This window comes from Olea europaea, unplaced genomic scaffold, assembly GCF_002742605.1.
Source record: "Olea europaea var. sylvestris unplaced genomic scaffold, O_europaea_v1 scaffold701, whole genome shotgun sequence".
NCBI lineage: Eukaryota > Viridiplantae > Streptophyta > Magnoliopsida > Lamiales > Oleaceae > Olea > Olea europaea.
The window spans coordinates 187,779-206,459 of NW_019265404.1; the positions used below are offsets into that span (position 1 = coordinate 187,779).

An 18,681-nucleotide genomic window follows, 5' to 3' on the forward strand; every position below is an offset into this window, starting at 1 on the left:
TCCTGTCATTAGTTTGTTTCACACTTCACAGACACCACTTTAAAGGTACATAATTGCACAACTTCAAAAGGAATAATCATTTATTAAAAAAAAAAAAAAAAAATAGTGGGATACATAATTCTGAACTAGAATACAAAATCACTTACGAAGAAAGTTGTATAAAAACAGGAACTTGAGAAGGAACTAAATACCCTATTTGTCCAGGTTTCTGTAACGAATTTTGATTCCTGTCATTAGTTTGTTTCACACTTCACAGACACCACTTTAAAGGTACATAATTGCACAACTTCAAAAGGAATAATCATTTATTAAAAAAAAAAAAAAAAATCTCATTACTTGAGATTTTTTATAGTCGAGACTCAAGGTCTACAGGATTATGACATGGGTAAGAATTGGAAGCATTGGAGCAATAACAAGAATAGATTCGCTCCACCTTTTTATTGTTTGACATATATACAAAATTAAAAATTCTGCAGTCACTGGTTATAAAGACACCCCCAAACTGGTTAGATTGGTCCATCAAGACACCATAAACAAATGTCAAGTTAAGAAAGGCCTAATACTTATTATATCACCAATAATCTTGGCACGAGCATAAACCATTCTTAAACTGATGGAATCGCTTTATATCTCTCACCACAATCTCCCTTTGATATATCTTACTCGCATGCTTCATCAAAGAATGACAATCCCCGCAAATACGCAGGTTTTTAACAATCCTAAGAATCGTTCCAGGACCTGTGCTAATGAGCCCAAAAGCAAGTGCTAATTTCTCGCTATGACTTCCTAGTGCATCTTCTTTCTCTTCCTCTTCAATATTATGAAGTACCCATTCAGTTTCTGGCATGTAACCTTGCTGTCTAGCACCTGTTGTTATTTCATCTAGTCTCAAGTATATCTCTTGCGTACTCTGATGAGAATGATCACCAGCTACAAAATTATGCACTTGGTCATCCACCTCAATGGAGCTCCATCCAGGATCTTTGTCAACACCTCTATCTTTCATGGAAATTCTCACAGTTTCCACGTCTTCCCATCTCCCTACCCCAGCATAAACATTTGACAGAAAGACATAGCTCCCCGGATGGTTAGGCTCGAGCTGCAGGAGCTTCTCTGATGCAAATTTTGCCATTTCAATATTTTTATGAGCTCTGCAAGCACAAAAGAGTGAACCCCAAATCACAAAATCAGGATCCCTTGGCATGCTTTGAATAAAATTTAGCGCCTCCTTCAGCTGTCCAGCCCTGCCAAATAAATCGACCATAATGGCGTAATGCTTCATAGTCGGCTGGATGAAGTAGTCATGCTTCATGCTATCAAACAAGTGAAGGCCCTGGTCCACTTGACCAGCGTGTGAACATGCAGTTAAAATGGCAAGAAAAGCAACATCATCTGGTTTCACTCCTACAAACAACAAAAATCATGTTTTGATTTCGCGTAATAATCCATGGTATCATTAAGAAAGCAGCATGAATAACTATGCAAAACTTTAAGAAATGTACTAACCTGACGACTTCATCGTCTCAAAGTAGCTAAGAGCTTTCTCATTATGTCCATGTATTCCCCAACCCCATATCATCACACTCCAAGTACGAATATCTTTCTCCTTCATCTGCCCAAAAACTTGGCTTGCAGACTTAATATACCCACATTTTGCATACATATCCACTAGAGCAGTTCCAACAGCAACATTAAACTGAAACCCATGACTTGAAACATAATCATGTATCTTTTTGCCTGCCTCAAGTGCTCCAATTTTTGAACAAGCAGAAAGTGCAGAAACAATGGTTAACTCATTTGCCCTGACTCCCTCCTTTTTCGCCATCTTCATAAACATCTCTAACGCCTTTTCATGCATCCCATTCTGTGATAATCCATGGACAATTGTTGTCCAAGAAACCACATTCCTCTCCTCCATTCGGTCAAAAAATTCAACGGCCTGTTGCACCTCTCCATTTCTCATCAAACCATTAATCATGCTATTCCAGGACCCAATATTTCTCTGTGGCATCACCTCGAACAACTCTAAGGCCTTCTTCAACTCCCCATTTTTGCAACATCCATTAATTATCACATTCCACAAAAGAACACTCTCGGCCCTATTTCTCTTAGTACTTCCATCGAAAACTTTCAAAGCATGCCCCAACAACTCCACCTTCACATACATATCAACCAAAGAAACCCTCACAAAATCATCATACTCAAGACCCATTCTCAATATCCCACCATAAACTGAATCCCCCGCCCATTTTACATTCAACCCCGCAACAGACTTAAGTACGAAAGGAAATGTAAGCCTATCAGGTCTAACATCTAGCTTCAACATAAGCCTAAAGAGCTGAATTGAGCTAACAAAACAGGAACTCTCACATAACCCTCTAATCAATGCATTAAAAACAAACACATTCGGGGACTTGAAATTACGAAATATCGAAAGTGCATAGTCAATGGACTTACGGGAAGACGAGGAAATTAATTGGGTGGTGATTTTGGAGCTGGAAGAAAGGCCGTGAAGCGTAACGTGGGAATGGATTTGTTGGAGTTGAAGTATGGTTTTGGAGGCATGGATGAGTGATACAAAATGGGTTTCGATTGAATTTTCATTCTGACTCGGATTTGAAGCGAAATTGGTGAAATTTTGATTTGGTTCCTTGACGTGTTTACTCATGGAGGGAATGACAGTTTTTAATTGAGAGACACTACGAACATTACTCATTGAAGCGCGAGTGTTTTGGGGGTCTTGGTTCTTTTGAAGGCCTAATATTTCAGTTCGATTGATACGAGGCCCTTGAATGTCTAATGATAATCCACAACTTTTTTTGATATTAGAAGTAAGAATAATAATAATATATATAATCTTATGACAACGTTATTATTGAATATCGATTTGATTCGATTCCTATTAAATTAAATTGGGTAATATGTAATCAAATTGAGAATTAAAAATTTGAATGTTGTCCTCGATTCTAGAACCAGAGCCAAGAACGGAATGAAAGATCGAACAATTGTTCATTAATTGGTTGGTAAGTATTACTAATGTCATAAAAATATGTTATTTATATTTTATTTTTCCATGTAGTTTTGATGGCTTGAAGCGAAAAATCAATGGGATGAAAAGGAAATTTGCATATGTTTTGCTATTATTAATTAGTTTTAGATCATTCATATATCAACGTGAAAGATTTTATTAGACAACTTGTTATTAGTGTTTTTTAATTTAGATCATATTTGTCATTTTATATTAAATGGAATATATCATTTGCTAGATTGTTGTATTGTTGAAAATAGATGGTGGAATTATGAGAATATTTTTAAACTGAACTGAACAATTCGATTTCAATATTAAAGCTGGACCTGACATCTTCATTTACAAGATATCTAGTAAATCTTAGTTTGGTTCGATTCTCTTTGGAATTGGATCGAATCGGGGTGTGCCTACCATATTATTAACTATCTCGCAACATATTTTAAGTAGTAGTAGTGGAATGATGACTTCGCTTGGATTCAACTTTTAACTTCTCCAATTATTAATAAATGAAATATCAATTTTAACCCTAATTAGTTAATTAATTCCATTTGCTTCCTAGATTTATTAATATTCCAAAATAAATTAAGAAATCAAAATGCTGCAAATTTATCCATAAAAATAAATGTAAATTTATTTTAATATTTTTCTAATGGACTGTGCCTTTAATTTGTAATTTTATAAACTATGAGATTTAAAAGTCATTAGTTTTTCTATTTTATAATAATTATATTTAATACATTGTCTTACCAAAATATTTGATGATAACACATTGCTATAAAAGTAAAAATAAATTTTAAAATAATAATAATGCAAAAGGACATAATTATAATTAATGTCAATTTTAGTAGTTGATTCTGAAACATGCAACAATTCTGAAACAAAAGTTTATCACAACAATACGAAGCCAATCCCACATCGGACTCAATGGATCGGTTATAATTACGTCCAATAAATTTAGCTTAGAGTGAAAACTATAAAGTGTGTAATCTGCATATTACACTTCGATTCTTTCCAATTATATATTGTTCATGTTTGAGCCCCATTCTTTAAATTTTACTTTTAACTATACATTCTCTCAATAAATAATATTGCACGTAATTTCAAAATTTTTTCCTACTTTTTAATCACACATTCTTTAAGAAATAATTTTATTTACAAAATCTATTATTAAAAAAATGGGTTGAAAGAGGGGCACTAATTCATGTAAGTTCATGTAAATTAAGATTAGACATCCCACTAGAAAATTGGAATCTTCCTATGGTGTATTTCATTAGGCATTGGCAACCGTGAGCAACTTAATTCGAAGGAAATTGGTGAGTGAGGGAAGGAGGAGAATACTTGACATGCTTTGTTTATCTGCAAGTCAGCTTAGGTAGTGTGACACTCTACCATTGAGCTAATAGTCTGTCGTGCGAGCCTTTCGTTGGAGCCCACTAAATAATGAGGTGGTGCTAGGGACGTCAACGAGCCCAGTCAGCTCTCGAATCGAAACTCAAAGCTCGAGCTCGGTTCGAGTGAAATCGAACGGGCTTTTTTCGAGTCGGAGCGAAGCCGAGCTGAACCGAGCAAAAACTCTACCAAAAAAAAAGGCTCAAGGCGGCTCTATTCTCTCTCTCTCTCTTTTAATTTATTTAATTTATTTCTTATAAAATGATGTGGTGGTAGGGATGTCAACGAGTCGAATCGACTCGCGAGCCGAAACTCAAGGTTCGAGTGAAATCAAATGGGCTTTTTTCGAGTTCGAGCCAAGTGGAGCAAAAGCTCGATAAAAAAAAGGCTCGAGCTTGAGACGGCTCGATTTTCTCTCTCTCTCTCTTTTAATTTTATTTATTTATTTTTTATAATTATATTGGCTGCAAGCGCTGCTTTTTTTTTTTTTTTTTCGTTTGGTTTTTTTTTTTTTTTTTTTTAAATAAGGCTCGAGCCCACCTCAAAATGGGGCTCGACCCGAGCCAGCTCGAAATTTTTTCGGACTGAGCCACGGACGGTCCGAGTTAACGAGCCCAATTGACATCCCTAAATGATGGTATAGGATGAGGAAGCTAGTGAGGATTTACTTCTTGACATTTGGATCGTATTGTCCGTTGCTCTTGTCAATTCATTCTTCGTAATGAGAATATGGTGGCCCATGTGCTTGCAGCCTAAGCATGTCTCGATGATGGTTCGTCTATTTGGATTGATTGTATTCTGTTTTTCGTGTCTCGGCCATTCAAGGTGAAATTTTGTGAATGAAATTGTTAGCCTCCAAACACAAAATTATTCTTAAGTTAATTAAGAGATTTATGGAATTAAAATTCAATTTTGTAGCTACAATCAAGAACTGAAACAAAACCGTTCAATTTTCATTTCTAGAAACCAAAACCGTTTAGATGTCAACTAAAATTGAAAAAAAAAAACCCTCTAGTTTGACTCTTATCTGATTCAAGTGGTTCCACACCTTAAAATCTCATGCCGGACCGGGTTACAAACAAGTTAGCTCGGGCACCTAGAATATATGGACCCCTTTCTCTAGGGTTATTCTCCTAGTGCTGTACAAGGTTACAATGAGGGGACTGTCATGCTTAAAGTACAAAATGACGTACACCAAGCATGGTTCTCTCTCTTAATTTGAAAGTTGGTTGGTTATATTTTAAGGTAAATTTCCTGTCCACCCAACAAAATAAAAAGGAAAAAAGAAAAAATTAACTTTCCTCTCAAAAGGATACACAAATCTCAATCATTTCACATCCTGTTATAAAGTACCAACCTTCAACTGAATGCAAAATCAGTAAATCTAGGACACAAATACGATTCAAGAAGTTCGTTGCTGCCAGTATTGTAGCAAGACAATCTAACAGGCTAGAAAGCAGTTGCAGAACTGCCGTAAAGTTGCACCAGAAAAACACAAAATCGAAGGAGGAAGACCGGGTTCCCAAACATAGTGGGGAGAAGAAGTAAATAAGAATTGAAAACATAAGATAATTTGACTAGTAGAAATCAAATCATAGAGCAGGTTCCTTCGTTGAAGAACAGTGATCAAGGAGAGGATAATCTTTAAAATAACTTTTATATTGAAAATATTTTCACACACAAGTTAAATTATCAACCTTCAATGGTTCCCATCTGAGTAATAAACCAAAGGTCTCGAAAATAAGATTCGGAAAACAGCCAAACTCTAGAATTTGAAAAAGTTTATCATAGAACTCCAAAGAAAGGATTATTAATTGCACTGCTTAGCTCGTTCCCAGCAGACTGAAGTACCGCAGTGTCAACCTTTTCCCTTGGCAGATACAAAAATTCACCTCCTTCAATTTTCTCGAATCCACAAAGCTCCAGAAATTCGATGCCACCTTTCAGATTTCCAACTCTATCCTGTTAATTAAGCATGGCGGCCAGCAATTATGAGAATCAAATGTTAAAAAAAAACTAGTTAAGTGTATGATTCATTAAAATCGAAAGGAAAAACAACAAGAACACTACTCTTTTGCATCATCTGGAAGGGGAAGAAATTTATTTAAAAAAAAAAAAAAAAACAATAAGAACAAAGTAATCGTTTCACCTGAAAGGCAGGATTGCTCAGTTTAATTTTGCGGAATTTCTCCTCGTTTGGATTTGTTGCAACATTTTTTGCATAGGTAAACAGTGTGTTAAAAGCCGTCTTCACTTTAGCATCATTATCCTAATTCATCAAAAGTAGATAAAAGAGCAGCTCGGTCAAAATAAACTTCACCTGTGACTTAGTGAAATCTATTGCAACGTCTAATCAGTTTAAACACAATTAACCAGAACAAACAAAAATCCAAATGTAAAAAACAGCAGTTACATAATGATAACCAATCAAAACTCTTCACTCCTCCAGTCAAAATATCTTATTTTTCAACATTTACATATTTATTCATAATGAAATATTTCTTACGCATGTAATGAAATGTTCATTGTGCATATACTAGTACTTTTGGCATATAGATATCTGGTCATTTATTGTATCCTCAATATCATATTAGCATCATGCTTCCTTTAACTCATCACAAGCTAGGTCTTCTCATTCAATATAACAAACAAACAGAAACATATAAATAAAGCAATCATTACTTTATGATTCTGTTTAAGGTTTCGTAAGCACTCTCTCATTTGCTCTGCCTTTGTAGCTGGCCTGACAGGTAGTGAGCTCTGCAGTTTGGTATCGAAAAAGAAGTTTAATCGGCCACGATTTGACAGCAATAGATAGATGATAGTGTAGACCATATTTAATATCATAGTCAGACAAGTACATACTTTCTTTTCCTCCACAGGCGGTGGCGGAGCAGATGGTTTTACAGCAGCAGGATCTTCTGGAGGCAACCCAAGCTTCCGTCGTCTTTCAGCCTGTTAAAACAGAAACACATTGTTTCAAATGCTGCATGTAATTTACAGGTAATTTGGGCAAGGGAATTGCTATATTTAGATTTCAAGGTAACCTAATGACATTTTGTTTTGTAAGACAACAGGTTAGTGCATTGTTTACAGCCCCATCAGAGTATTGCAGATCAAAAAACAGTTTCTAAATCTTGAACTCCATTAACATGGTCACTACCAAATCAGCCAAACTTACTCTAATTTCTTGGCTCCAAACAGCACCACATATTTCATTATTTTCTTACACAAGCGGAGAAGTGAATATACAGGCTATCTACCTCAAACTTATACACGACTAATAAATATAACAAAATTGTTGGTTACCAATCCATCACTAAGCAGCTGTATTCAAAAGTATTTTTGAAGTTGAGTTAGTCACAGCCTGCAGGGTCAGTGATTCATTGCCCAGCAAGGCCGTGGAATTAAACACCACATTATATTGAAAGAATCTATCAACGATTTCATCAAGAGCAATTACAGATGGTCTTGGTATCTGAAAATTGTCATCTACCATGCGAAATGCTTAGATGGTCCAAAGAGATATAGCAGGCAATTCTGATGTCAATCTTGGTGAAACCAAGACTCTACCATTAAACCTCCATGGCCAAAGAAAAAAGAGAACAAAACTAATATCTATACATAAAATAAAGTAACCATCTCGATATCGTTTAGAGACCATTACTTTGAATTCTAATTAATTACCGAATAATTGAAACAAGAAATTGGGGAATTGTGGGGAGAAAATAATCAAGACCTTATCTTCCTCCAATTTTTGACGAATTTTTTCCCGGGCTCTTTTCTCTTCCTCTTTCTCCGCTTTTCGCAAAGCTATTATACTATAAGAGCAAGTGCAAATCCAACTCAATATCAAACTATAACGTCAAATAACTATATAGAAGTACACAGCTGAGGGCAAACCGTTTTCTTTCATTTTCTTCTTCAATGCGCTTTGCTTCAAGCAGCTCCTTACCGACCCGAATTCTTTCCTGTCATATAATACATAGCCATGAGAAATTGGAGATAAATTTGCATAATTCAAAAAGAATTCCGCACAAGCACACGGACAAAGATCTGTAGAAGACAATTACAGCTCAAATTTCTATAATTGCAGTCCCAGTAATAAACAATTTCATGCAGATACAGTCACAAGCCATGATTTTTTTTTTTTTGTTGGGTAATTTGTAAATACAAAAGCAGTTATGGACATGCCTTTTCTCTTTCTTTTTCCATGACATGATTTCCTTTTTTTTTTGGGTAATTTGTAAATACAAAAGCAGTTATGGACATGCCTTTTCTCTTTCTTTTTCCATTCGTTTTTCTTCCTCTTCTTTCTTTTTGCGAGCCCGCTCCCTGGAATTTATAAGGTAATATAGCTTAAAGGAAAAACAGCAAGAAGTTGGTGTGCTTCATACCATACAAACATGAGGACTTTAGGCGCAATGCGCATATTTGAAAGCTGAAAAAGTTTGTGTAATGGACACTGAATGGTTGATAAGTATGTATATACAAGTAATAGACTTCTCCAGAAGCCTTGTCCTGATTCATAACACAAAATTTAGATTGCCGGGGATACTCAAAATGATAGAATGCTTCATAATAACCAAAACATTAGTAATGAGATTGTGAAATCGAATTGATTAACTCATCTATTTGCTAAAATATCCTCTACAAAGGCAAACAGATTGTCACCGTGCTCAAAATTCTATAAAACATGTGCTATGTGGGTCACTTTTTAAAAGATTTGAATGAAAAATGAGAATCTCATAGTTATTGCCCATTCTAGCTAACTGATTGATATACCTGATACCTACACATACATCTTCCAATACAATCACCAGGTGTCATCCTTGAAAATTATACAAATATTTCCTCATCATTCAAAACCTGGATGCCTTACATGCAATAATTTCTATTTTCTGTACAAAAAGAATAGATATTATATTGAGAATAAATGCAAGAAAAACAATTAAGCCCTTTTTGGTTTTTTAGATAAAATCAGATTTTTAGTAGATTTTATTAAAAGTTGATAAAATGTATGGTTGAAAAGTTATGGGTCCCAAGAAATGTGTGGTTTATAATTTATTGTTGACTTTGACTTCAATTTTAATTCACTTTTTAAGCTGAACCGAACAGGGGCTAAGTTTTACCTCAACTCTTGTTGTTTCTGATGAATTTCTTCTGGAGTGAGGGAAGGCTTTGAAGCCTCAGATTTCGTGCTGACGGGTACCTTAGTAGAAAATAAAGAATTATTATCCAATCAGTCGGAGTAAATGACTAAAATGAGTAGAGAACACACATTTCTTCAATATACATAAGCTGATAAGGCACATTCTAGAGTATAATGTAGAAATGAACACAAAGGTAGCTCAATGCAGAGAAATGAACCCCACAACCAATCCCATAAGGACCAAAAGCAAATATTTTGCCCCAGAATGACTTAGGTTCTTAGTTTTACATTCTAAAAAAGAAAAGTCATAGCAGGAAAGCATGATCTGCTGTCAAACAACAATGGAATGGAGATCTCAAATGCAACATTTGAGAAAGCTAATCAGTCACGGCCAAACAAATTATTTCCTATAATTTAGCAGAAAAGTTTGAAAGTTCGTATCCTTGCCAGGTCAGTAACCATCATATTCAACAAGTTCCAAACTTGTGCCGGAGACAAAGTAGGCAGAAACAAAAAGAATAAAATCAAGCATTTCACCACCCTCTAGCAGATGGATTATAAGTCCTTTCTATAGACAAGTCATGTAGGTTAATATTATCAAATAGATGCACATATGCACCACATTTAGAGACAGTAATGTTATAAAGTGATCATAAATCGCTGACATTAATGTGCATAAAAATTACCAATGGCAACTGATCTATGTCCGGGTCATTCTCATGTTCAACTATCCAATTTGCAGCAGCCTCAATGCTAACATTGCCTGTAAGACACAACAGAATTTCAGACGTAAATGTGCAGAAGCCAACATCTATGTGCTTAAAAAAAGCATGTCCAGGAATGTAATAAAATTTATATTCAGATTTAGAATAATTTTTACTGATCTGAGAACAATGTCAAAAAATAAACTAAAAAAATGTCCAAAATTGGAAAAGAAGCATATGTTTCATTTTTGGAACCCAATCAGTACCACCAACTGAAGACCAGTTCAACACCCAAAATACAGAAATTTTGATTTATTTAAAACTATTTCAGCAAAAAATTTGAAATGTCAGGGGAAAAGGAGACACAAGGGAATAGGAGCAGGATCAGAAAGATATAGATTAAAGAAATTGGCACTACATTAGCCCCCCTTTGAGCCCCATTAAATTTATAATACATTTTTCTCTCTCTTCTTTTTAACCATACATTCTCCAATAAAATAATATTACACATAAATCAAAAATTTTTCCTTCTTTTTCAACCACACATTCTACCAAAAAAAAAAAAAAAAAAGCTATTCCAAAAATTATAACATCAAATAATGGGGGCCAAACGTGGGGCTTAATATGGTGCACTATAGGAAACATAACCCCTGTATTGATATACTTCCCTTAGTCTAATATTTCTGAGAAAACTTTGATAAGAATAGCTACACTTATCTGTCTTATCAAAAACTTGTTTACCAATCTCAAGTATATAAATCAATTTTTGAAAAAGAAAGAGCTTCCAATGTTGTTTATCTTATGATTTCAGTTTCAGAATATAAGTTACATAAGGGCATGGTCCCAATAAGCCAACTTTTAGCATATCACAGCTCAAGCTACATTTTGTCGTGTGCAATCATTCGTGATCAGCAAAGCAACATAAATATCCCACAATATGCAACAAATATGTCAAAATTAAAGCTGTACATACTGCGTTGACTAGATCTAGACTTAAACATGAAAATATTATGCACTGATTTTAAGTATTTGGTAGCCTTTTCAACTTGAGTGTGCTACTGGAAGTTATCTAGTCTATCCTACTTAATGGAAGTCTCCCTCCTTTTCCAGCTAGGTAACCAACTTAAGTGATCCCAATTCATCTATGATTGACTTTTGACCCATCTGATCCGCAATGTCTTAGACATGTAGGTTCCAATTTTGAAAACAACAGCTACATTCAATTCATGCAAATTATTTTGAATAATCTATATCTTTCCTTGAATATGGCCACTGGAAAATAGGAGAACTCTAGGAAGCACACGACTATTATTTTAGTATTTTTTATGACAATCTGATTCCAACACCAATTTACACACCGTCTGCATACAACCTGTGTTGCATGAACACTTCAATTAGGGTAGTGTGTCTGTATTGGATACCGATATTCATACACTTATCATGGTCATTTTTCTTTCTTGATCAAAAATATTAAATTTTTTAACTCAAATTTATTAAATAACAACTAGGTACTCATATTTAAAAGATTTCAACAACAACAACAACACCAATAATAATAATAATAATAACTAAATTTCTACTATATAACAAAAAAACTTTTATTACCGTGTCTGCAACGTATCATATAAGTACTTTTTTTAAAAATTGTGTGTCGGTGTGTTTGAATTGTGTGTGTTGAACACATGTCCATGTCGGTGCATCATAGCATACAACAAGAGAATTAATGGCTTCAAATATAGTTTACAACTGAAACATACAGTTTAAACTATTTTTTCTTTTTTTCTTTTTTTGTCATGGTACACATTAGAATAACTTGCAATCAACATCCTCTAGAAAACGAGCCCTCATCCAAGAAAAAGTTTCCTGATGGCACACAATCATATTACTAAGCAAGTGTGCCAAGCCTGATATTTGCAAGAACAATTGTCCTTCAACTGATGAGGTCTCTGGAAATTGATCTAGATAATAAGTATAGAATGAAAAATATTTGGAAAAAACGAAAGCCATAACATGAAGATACTTATTTTAGAGAAACTCACCTGAATAGTGGAGTGCTCTAGTTGCCCTTTCCTTAGAAAACCCCATTTCCTCAAGTTGCACGAGCAACTGCTGATCAACTTCTGGAACAACCAATTCTATAACCAGATGGAAAATTAGGCAACCACATTAAGTAAAAAGACAGTAATCTCCGAATGCAGTTAAATATACATTCAAAAAAATATTGAATTTTAAACTTTAATCTGGTAACATCACGCAATAGGAAATTTGCAATCTTTTCATTGATGGATAGACTCACTGTTAATGAATTAATCTGCATAACTTCAGAAGGAAAAGAAAAAATTGACTTCATACATAATTTCATTGACAAGTTATTTCCCTCTTTCCCAATTGGAATTTTAATCAGCATCACTTCTAATTACACTGCATTTTAGATTGCCGATGTCTTAATTTAAACATCAAGAAAAATCTTCATTTATTTAATCTTGCCTCGAGAGAAATCTTTAATTATCAACTCATAATTCACAATTGCAAGCTCAGCTTAATATAACAATGAATTAATAGTAGAGGGTAAATCAAACACAATAACTAGCTTAGCTTTAAGTATGTGGATGTAATCATTACCTTCTTTGTTACTATTACTACCATCGCCAGCCTCCACCATATCAACGTCATCTTTTGGTTTTGGAGCCTCCAAACTTATTGGCTTTGCAGCCTCTGAAGTTTTGTCTGCAAACTCAGTGTGTCCTGTCCTCTTAGTATGCAAATCACTTTCCTTCACTCAGAAAAACAAACACATCAGAAACCCAAAAAGGCAAAAACCCACAGTAGACTTGTGAATTAATAAACAATTATTCACAGCAGCCATTGCATGGAGTGATAATAACTCCTTATAATCTCTCATACATGTATGTAATTGTAGTACACACTAAAAAAGGACCTCCAAAAACAGAATATTAATAGAATACATAAATACAGCAAGCACTGCATGCTTGATTTTATCTGGGTTTTGATTTGATATTCATAGTTCCCAAGTAGCAAAGACAAACTAGTAGTTAACCCACCACAAATACATGATATCAATTGTGAAAAAACACAATTACATAAAAGAAAAGATTATTTGAATAGATTACTCTTAGTTGTAAGTATAATTTACAGTCTTTCATACGGTAATCAGATATCATTCTAAATTATTTCTCAACGATATAGAACAACCTGAAAAAAGGAAGCAATTTAATTGCTTGAAGATTCTACAATAATGGCATATCAAGTTTATTTTCTTAAGATGGAAAGAAATAGAAGAACGAAATCTTCTAACTATTTTAACATATAAAACTTCACATATTGTCTTTAGAAACACTGAAATGTTGAGTTTCATTATCCAAGGCAATTGTTAGTCCAAGAAAAACAAATTTCAAGCTCACTTGCTTATTCAAACTTCTACTGCAAAAAGTCAATGCTAAGAGCATAGATGAGGAAAAGTTCCCATGCTGAAACTTCCAGAAAAAATAATCAATCAATGATTCAAAAGCAGTCATACAGTCCTTTGCACATTGTCATTTCCTTTCGAACTATAACATCTCTACAGAATATCAGTTCTATGATCTTTCACTTCCAAACCCCTTCGACAAATATACACACATTACATTCATACACGGATAAATAAGAAATTGGATAGAACTAGTTCAAGATGTGATTATATCCACAAGCACAAGATTTTGCAATTCCCATAGCACGCTTCAGATGCTGTGAATTGACCCATAATTGTTTAGGTTTCATATACCTACGTTTTATATGTGCAGATATTATTTAGCATATATCCACATCTGTACAAAGGAACCCCTAAATCCATAGACTGGATCTTTTTGATTCACTTTTGAAGTTTCAAGCGGAGCGAAAAAAATGTTTGAAGCCCACACAAAATAAGTGCAATAATGATCTTGGAACAATACTCTTATAGTCGAGACACTAACACTGTCACACTAGTTATCGATCCCAACAGAATTAGCCTTTTTCTATTTGATATTTAAAATGGAGATTTAAAAAAATAAAAAATAAAAGTGAACCCAGATAGTGATAAATTACATATTATATCTCAGTAAAATACCTTGTGCAAAATTTTCTACTGAAACAAGTAAACCCACGTTTGAGAGAATTAGATCAATTAATGGAATAGAAATAGTACAGTTTTGGATCGGCAGGGCTTGCCACAGCTGACGCAGACTAGATTGAGCACCGCTTCAGTCGATTCAACGAAATTGGCATGTTTGGTCAGCTCAGCATGCTCCTGGGCTTCCTCTACAGACTTTAATAGGGTTCCGCAGTCTCCGCATTTCAGAGATAAACCCGCCATGTAGAGCTTCACTCTCCACCGGATAATTACGAAAAAAATTCAGTTTTTTGATCGATTAGATTGGTTGTCTCTTATGGTGGAATTGGGGTTGTGAATTTGTATGTGCTTCAAGGAGAGATTTGTAAAACTGGAGGTCATTGAACTGTGCCGAAAATTTCATTTTAGTCCCTAACCTTTTTTCTTGTGAGTCACTCAAGTTTACCTAAAATCTCAACTTTGTTGTTTTGCCATCGTCCATTCATCCATATATTAGTCCTTGTTTGAGCCACATTATTTTTATAAGAATGTATTTTTGAAGAGTCTATTGATGAGAAATGTGTTGTTAAAAATAAAGAATAGTTTTGAATTTGTGTATAATATTATTTTATTGAAGAATGTGATGTTGAAATGATGTCAATTTACTATTTAAGAATGTATTTTTTTTTTTTTTAAAGAATGTAGCTTCAATAGAGCCAAATATGTGATCAGTGTTTTCCATAAGGATGACAATGGATATGATGGTGCTGTGTTGCCATGGATCAGAGCAGTGCTCATTGTTCTCGTTCTATCATAAATTTTTGCGAGATCGAATGGAGTTAAAATAGTTATATTTCTCGCTTTGTCTACATATTTCTTTATTTTAATTTTATATTATTAAACAAGATTTATATTTAAATCTACATATAAATAATAAACCATAACAATTGAGGTAGAAGTGGGGTGTTTTGCTATTTCTTTTCTTTTCTTTTCCTTTTTTTTTTGTGTGTGTGTGTGGATCCAAATGGACATTTTTAACCAAAAAAAATAAAAAGGTCCAAATATTATTGTATAGTTTTTTCCTCAAAATTCATTATTCATACACGATTTTAACAATAACCTCACAGCAGATTAATTTTTCCTCATAAGTCTCTGACTCGTATATAAATGACTTTATATAAAGAATAACATCCATATGTATGTTTTATATGAATGACAAATTTCTATGGAAAAATCTTGATATCTAGTTTATTTTTACGATAACATCTATTTCTATATAGATAAGAAAAATCCTGGCCATGTAATCGAAATTTGGACAAAATTGTGAAGTGAGATATTATAAGTAAACTCGAGTGATTAAATTAGTAAAGAAAATAATTTAACGACTAAAATAAAAAGTTAAGCAAACTCAATGACCTCAAGAGTTATTTTATTAATTTAACGATGTTGTTTACCCATTCGGAATATGATGGGCGCTTGGAGGTGGCTTGCGGATGAGGGAAAGGGCAAGATGGAGAATCTCAAGAGTTAGTGAATTAGGTAAAGCAATTTTCCTAACAAGAAATTAATTAATTGAAAGAAAGTAATAATATATTATTTTAAAATAATTTTAAAGGAGACTTTCTTTTCGCTCAATTTAAATAGAATGTCGTTATTTTTATCCATCATTCTTACGTTTTTAACCTTATGTAAATTTATTTAAATAGACAAGAATAAAAATAAATAAAATTTATCGCTCTAAATTCATATACTAATATCTATCCTCATTAAATAATTTTGATAATATTCTTGTACCATTCCACGCTTAAGAGACTAAGGGAGGTGTATTCAATTAGGATTTTTAAGGATTTCTATAAACATTTTTAAGTGGGTGACTTTTGTGAATTTTATAGACTTTTAAATGCCTTCTATAGATTTGTTAAGAATTAATAAAAGTTTTTCATGCACTTTTGTAGGCTTCGATTAAAGACTTTTCATCTTGCAATTTAATTATATACATGGAAAATTACAATCTTACTTACTATCTAATTAACATTTTCAAAAACAATGATGCCCACAATTTTTTTTGGGTAAAGTAACTAGTGACGGCTTAGTCATTCAATTTTGGGGCAAATAAAATAATGAAAAACTTTTATATCAATTTCTAAGAACATAACCAAAAGTTTTTCACAAAATTAACATAATTTCTAAAAACACAAATTGTTCTTAATCGAAAAAAAAGAAAGAATAGACAATCATCTGGAATTCTACATTTAAAAAAAAAATTGTATATAATTTCAATTCAAAAGTAATTATGTACATATAGAATAATCATGAATTAATTACAACAAATGATTTAAAAAAAAAGAGAGAAAATCTTATATGAAAGAAAAAAGACATTGTTTCTTTCTTTATTATTATTATTATTATTATTATTATTATTATTATTTTGTTCTTAAATTTTCACAAGTGTCAAGTATATGAGAGATTTTCTTTAAAATTTGCTATTTATATTTTTCACCTAAATCTTCAAAAGTCAGTAAGTAAAGAGTTCTCCAAAAGTCACTGTCTATTTGAATATTTCATGATTTATAAAGACTTTTAAAAAGCTTATATAAGTTACAAGATATTTAATTAAAACATTTTAAATATATAAAGAAGTCTCAATTGAATATACTTAAACTTTTAGTGAGTCTTTAAAAATCTCAATTGAATATAACTAAACTTTTAAATCGTCAAAAATGTTTAAAAGTTCCAAATGAATACACCTCCTAACACTTCTCCATCTGTTCTCTTTTGCAGTCCCCTAATTTTCATTTTTTTCTATCATTTTTCTATCTAGTTATCAGATGTCTTTGTTGACAGAGGCTGTGCAAGAACGACAAATAAAATGTATTCTGAATTCGAAATTCACCTTAATCATTATCTTGTGTCAAACTTCGTCCATGACAATATATTTTTTAGTACGTAAAATATTAACGACGATCTAAACTTCTAGAGGACCATAAGAAATGCAGTTTTCTCTAAAATATCATATGCTTGTTTGGGTAAATTTTGAATGATATTTTGCTTGTCTTCATCATCTATAGCAAGCAAGAAATGAAACTCCATTAAAGTAATAATTGACAAGAAAATAATTGCTTCATTTGTGGATTTTGCTAGTCTTCATTTAAATTCGCAAGTGAAACTCCATTAAAAAATATTATTGTTAATCATCTCAAGTAGGATAGAGAAAATTTTAAAATTATAATAGGGATAGTTATGGATGAATAGTTTAATAAGGATAATATTTGAATGTATTATGGATGAATATAATACATTTCTAGAATTTTAACATGGATAGATGCATAAGAATGGTGGATGCAAATAGTCGTTCCCTTTAAATATCCTTTATTTAAATACTAATAATTTTTTTTTCAATTACAAATATAAAAACTTTAATAGTTTATTTGTTAGGATATGTGTCAAGAAGTATCGAGATCTTATTGTAATTGTCAAACATTTTGAATGTTATTAAGTAAATTATTTATTAATGTCTTTAAACAAATTACTCTATTGTATTGAGCACGCGATCAAGTGTCTTATATTGATAGGTGACATACAAATTGATTGTGTAGAGAAGCATACATATACTTTTTTCTATATGGATCGAAAAATAATTATAGTAGATCAGTGAATAAAGGTCAACACCTTTGCTAATAAGGTCATGAGGCCAACCACTTTACATGTTGGGATATGCGGTTTTGTCTTGATTGTGAACGAAAAGATCTCAAGAATACTAATAGTAGTATATCTGAGAGTGTATAGAACATGACCACAATATAGAGTGTAAGTCTATAACATCGTCATGAGAAGAATTAAAAACTATGATACAACTTTATGGATTATCTAAATCCATATCTAAATAGTGGCTTCTGAATTTTAGAATCTTTGACGTGTCAATGAGTGATATCTAATTATATTGTCACACATCTTGTTGGATAGGGAGCTGAAAAATAAGTAAAATAGAGAACACGTGTTTGTCACCCATGTGGATCAACAAATGAATCTGCGTAAGTATTTTCTTTTGAGCAATTTAAATTTAAGCTCAGTATTTAATGTCTAACAAATAAATTACACAATTTCGATCACGTATAAACTATGAAAGAAAATTCAAGCTTAAGTAGGATAATGATTATGACGGCAAAATGGTTATTTTGTTCTTACATTTATTCAATGTTCTACGAGGAACAACGTATAGGTCACTACAACAAAAATTGGAACGTTGTGAAAGACCTTTTGCAACGTTTTACCATATGTGGCAAACCTCGATGTTACCATAAAGTGAAGAATACGACAACGT

The 18,681-nt window shown here is 32.9% G+C and overlaps 2 protein-coding genes across 2 annotated transcripts; both read right to left on the reverse strand.

Annotated features, from left to right (window-relative positions):
* Nucleotides 1–536: 536 nt before the first annotated feature.
* LOC111390654 (pentatricopeptide repeat-containing protein At1g04840) lies at nt 537–2,773 on the reverse strand. Its single transcript, XM_023015717.1, has 2 exons — nt 1,507–2,773; nt 537–1,404 (listed from the first exon to the last, which is right to left on the reverse strand). Exons 1-2 carry the CDS (start codon nt 2,714–2,716, stop codon nt 572–574), a joined length of 2,043 nt encoding a protein of 680 aa, XP_022871485.1. The 5' UTR covers nt 2,717–2,773; the 3' UTR covers nt 537–571.
* Nucleotides 2,774–6,052: 3,279 nt separating this feature from the next.
* On the reverse strand, nt 6,053–14,714 carry LOC111390651 (UBX domain-containing protein 1). Its single transcript, XM_023015714.1, has 12 exons — nt 14,457–14,714; nt 12,896–13,046; nt 12,313–12,408; nt 10,256–10,332; nt 9,550–9,629; nt 8,692–8,752; nt 8,321–8,388; nt 8,157–8,238; nt 7,283–7,372; nt 7,100–7,177; nt 6,567–6,686; nt 6,053–6,379 (listed from the first exon to the last, which is right to left on the reverse strand). Exons 1-12 carry the CDS (start codon nt 14,622–14,624, stop codon nt 6,203–6,205), a joined length of 1,248 nt encoding a protein of 415 aa, XP_022871482.1. The 5' UTR covers nt 14,625–14,714; the 3' UTR covers nt 6,053–6,202.
* Nucleotides 14,715–18,681: the final 3,967 nt, after the last annotated feature.

Excerpts from the sequence above, each read along its gene's own strand:
- LOC111390654 (XM_023015717.1), bottom strand. The coding sequence starts at position 2,716 with ATGAGTAATGTTCGTAGTGTCTCTCAATTAAAAACTGTCATTCCCTCC. Across the intron at positions 1,405-1,506 it reads TGAGACGATGAAGTCGTCAG|GAGTGAAACCAGATGATGTT; the intron begins GTTAGTACATTT and ends TGTTGTTTGTAG.
- LOC111390651 (XM_023015714.1), bottom strand. The coding sequence starts at position 14,624 with ATGGCGGGTTTATCTCTGAAATGCGGAGACTGCGGAACCCTATTAAAG. Across the intron at positions 8,753-9,549 it reads CAGAAACAACAAGAGTTGAG|GGAGCGGGCTCGCAAAAAGA; the intron begins GTAAAACTTAGC and ends TATAAATTCCAG. Across the intron at positions 7,178-7,282 it reads CGCCTGTGGAGGAAAAGAAA|AGCTCACTACCTGTCAGGCC; the intron begins GTATGTACTTGT and ends ACCAAACTGCAG.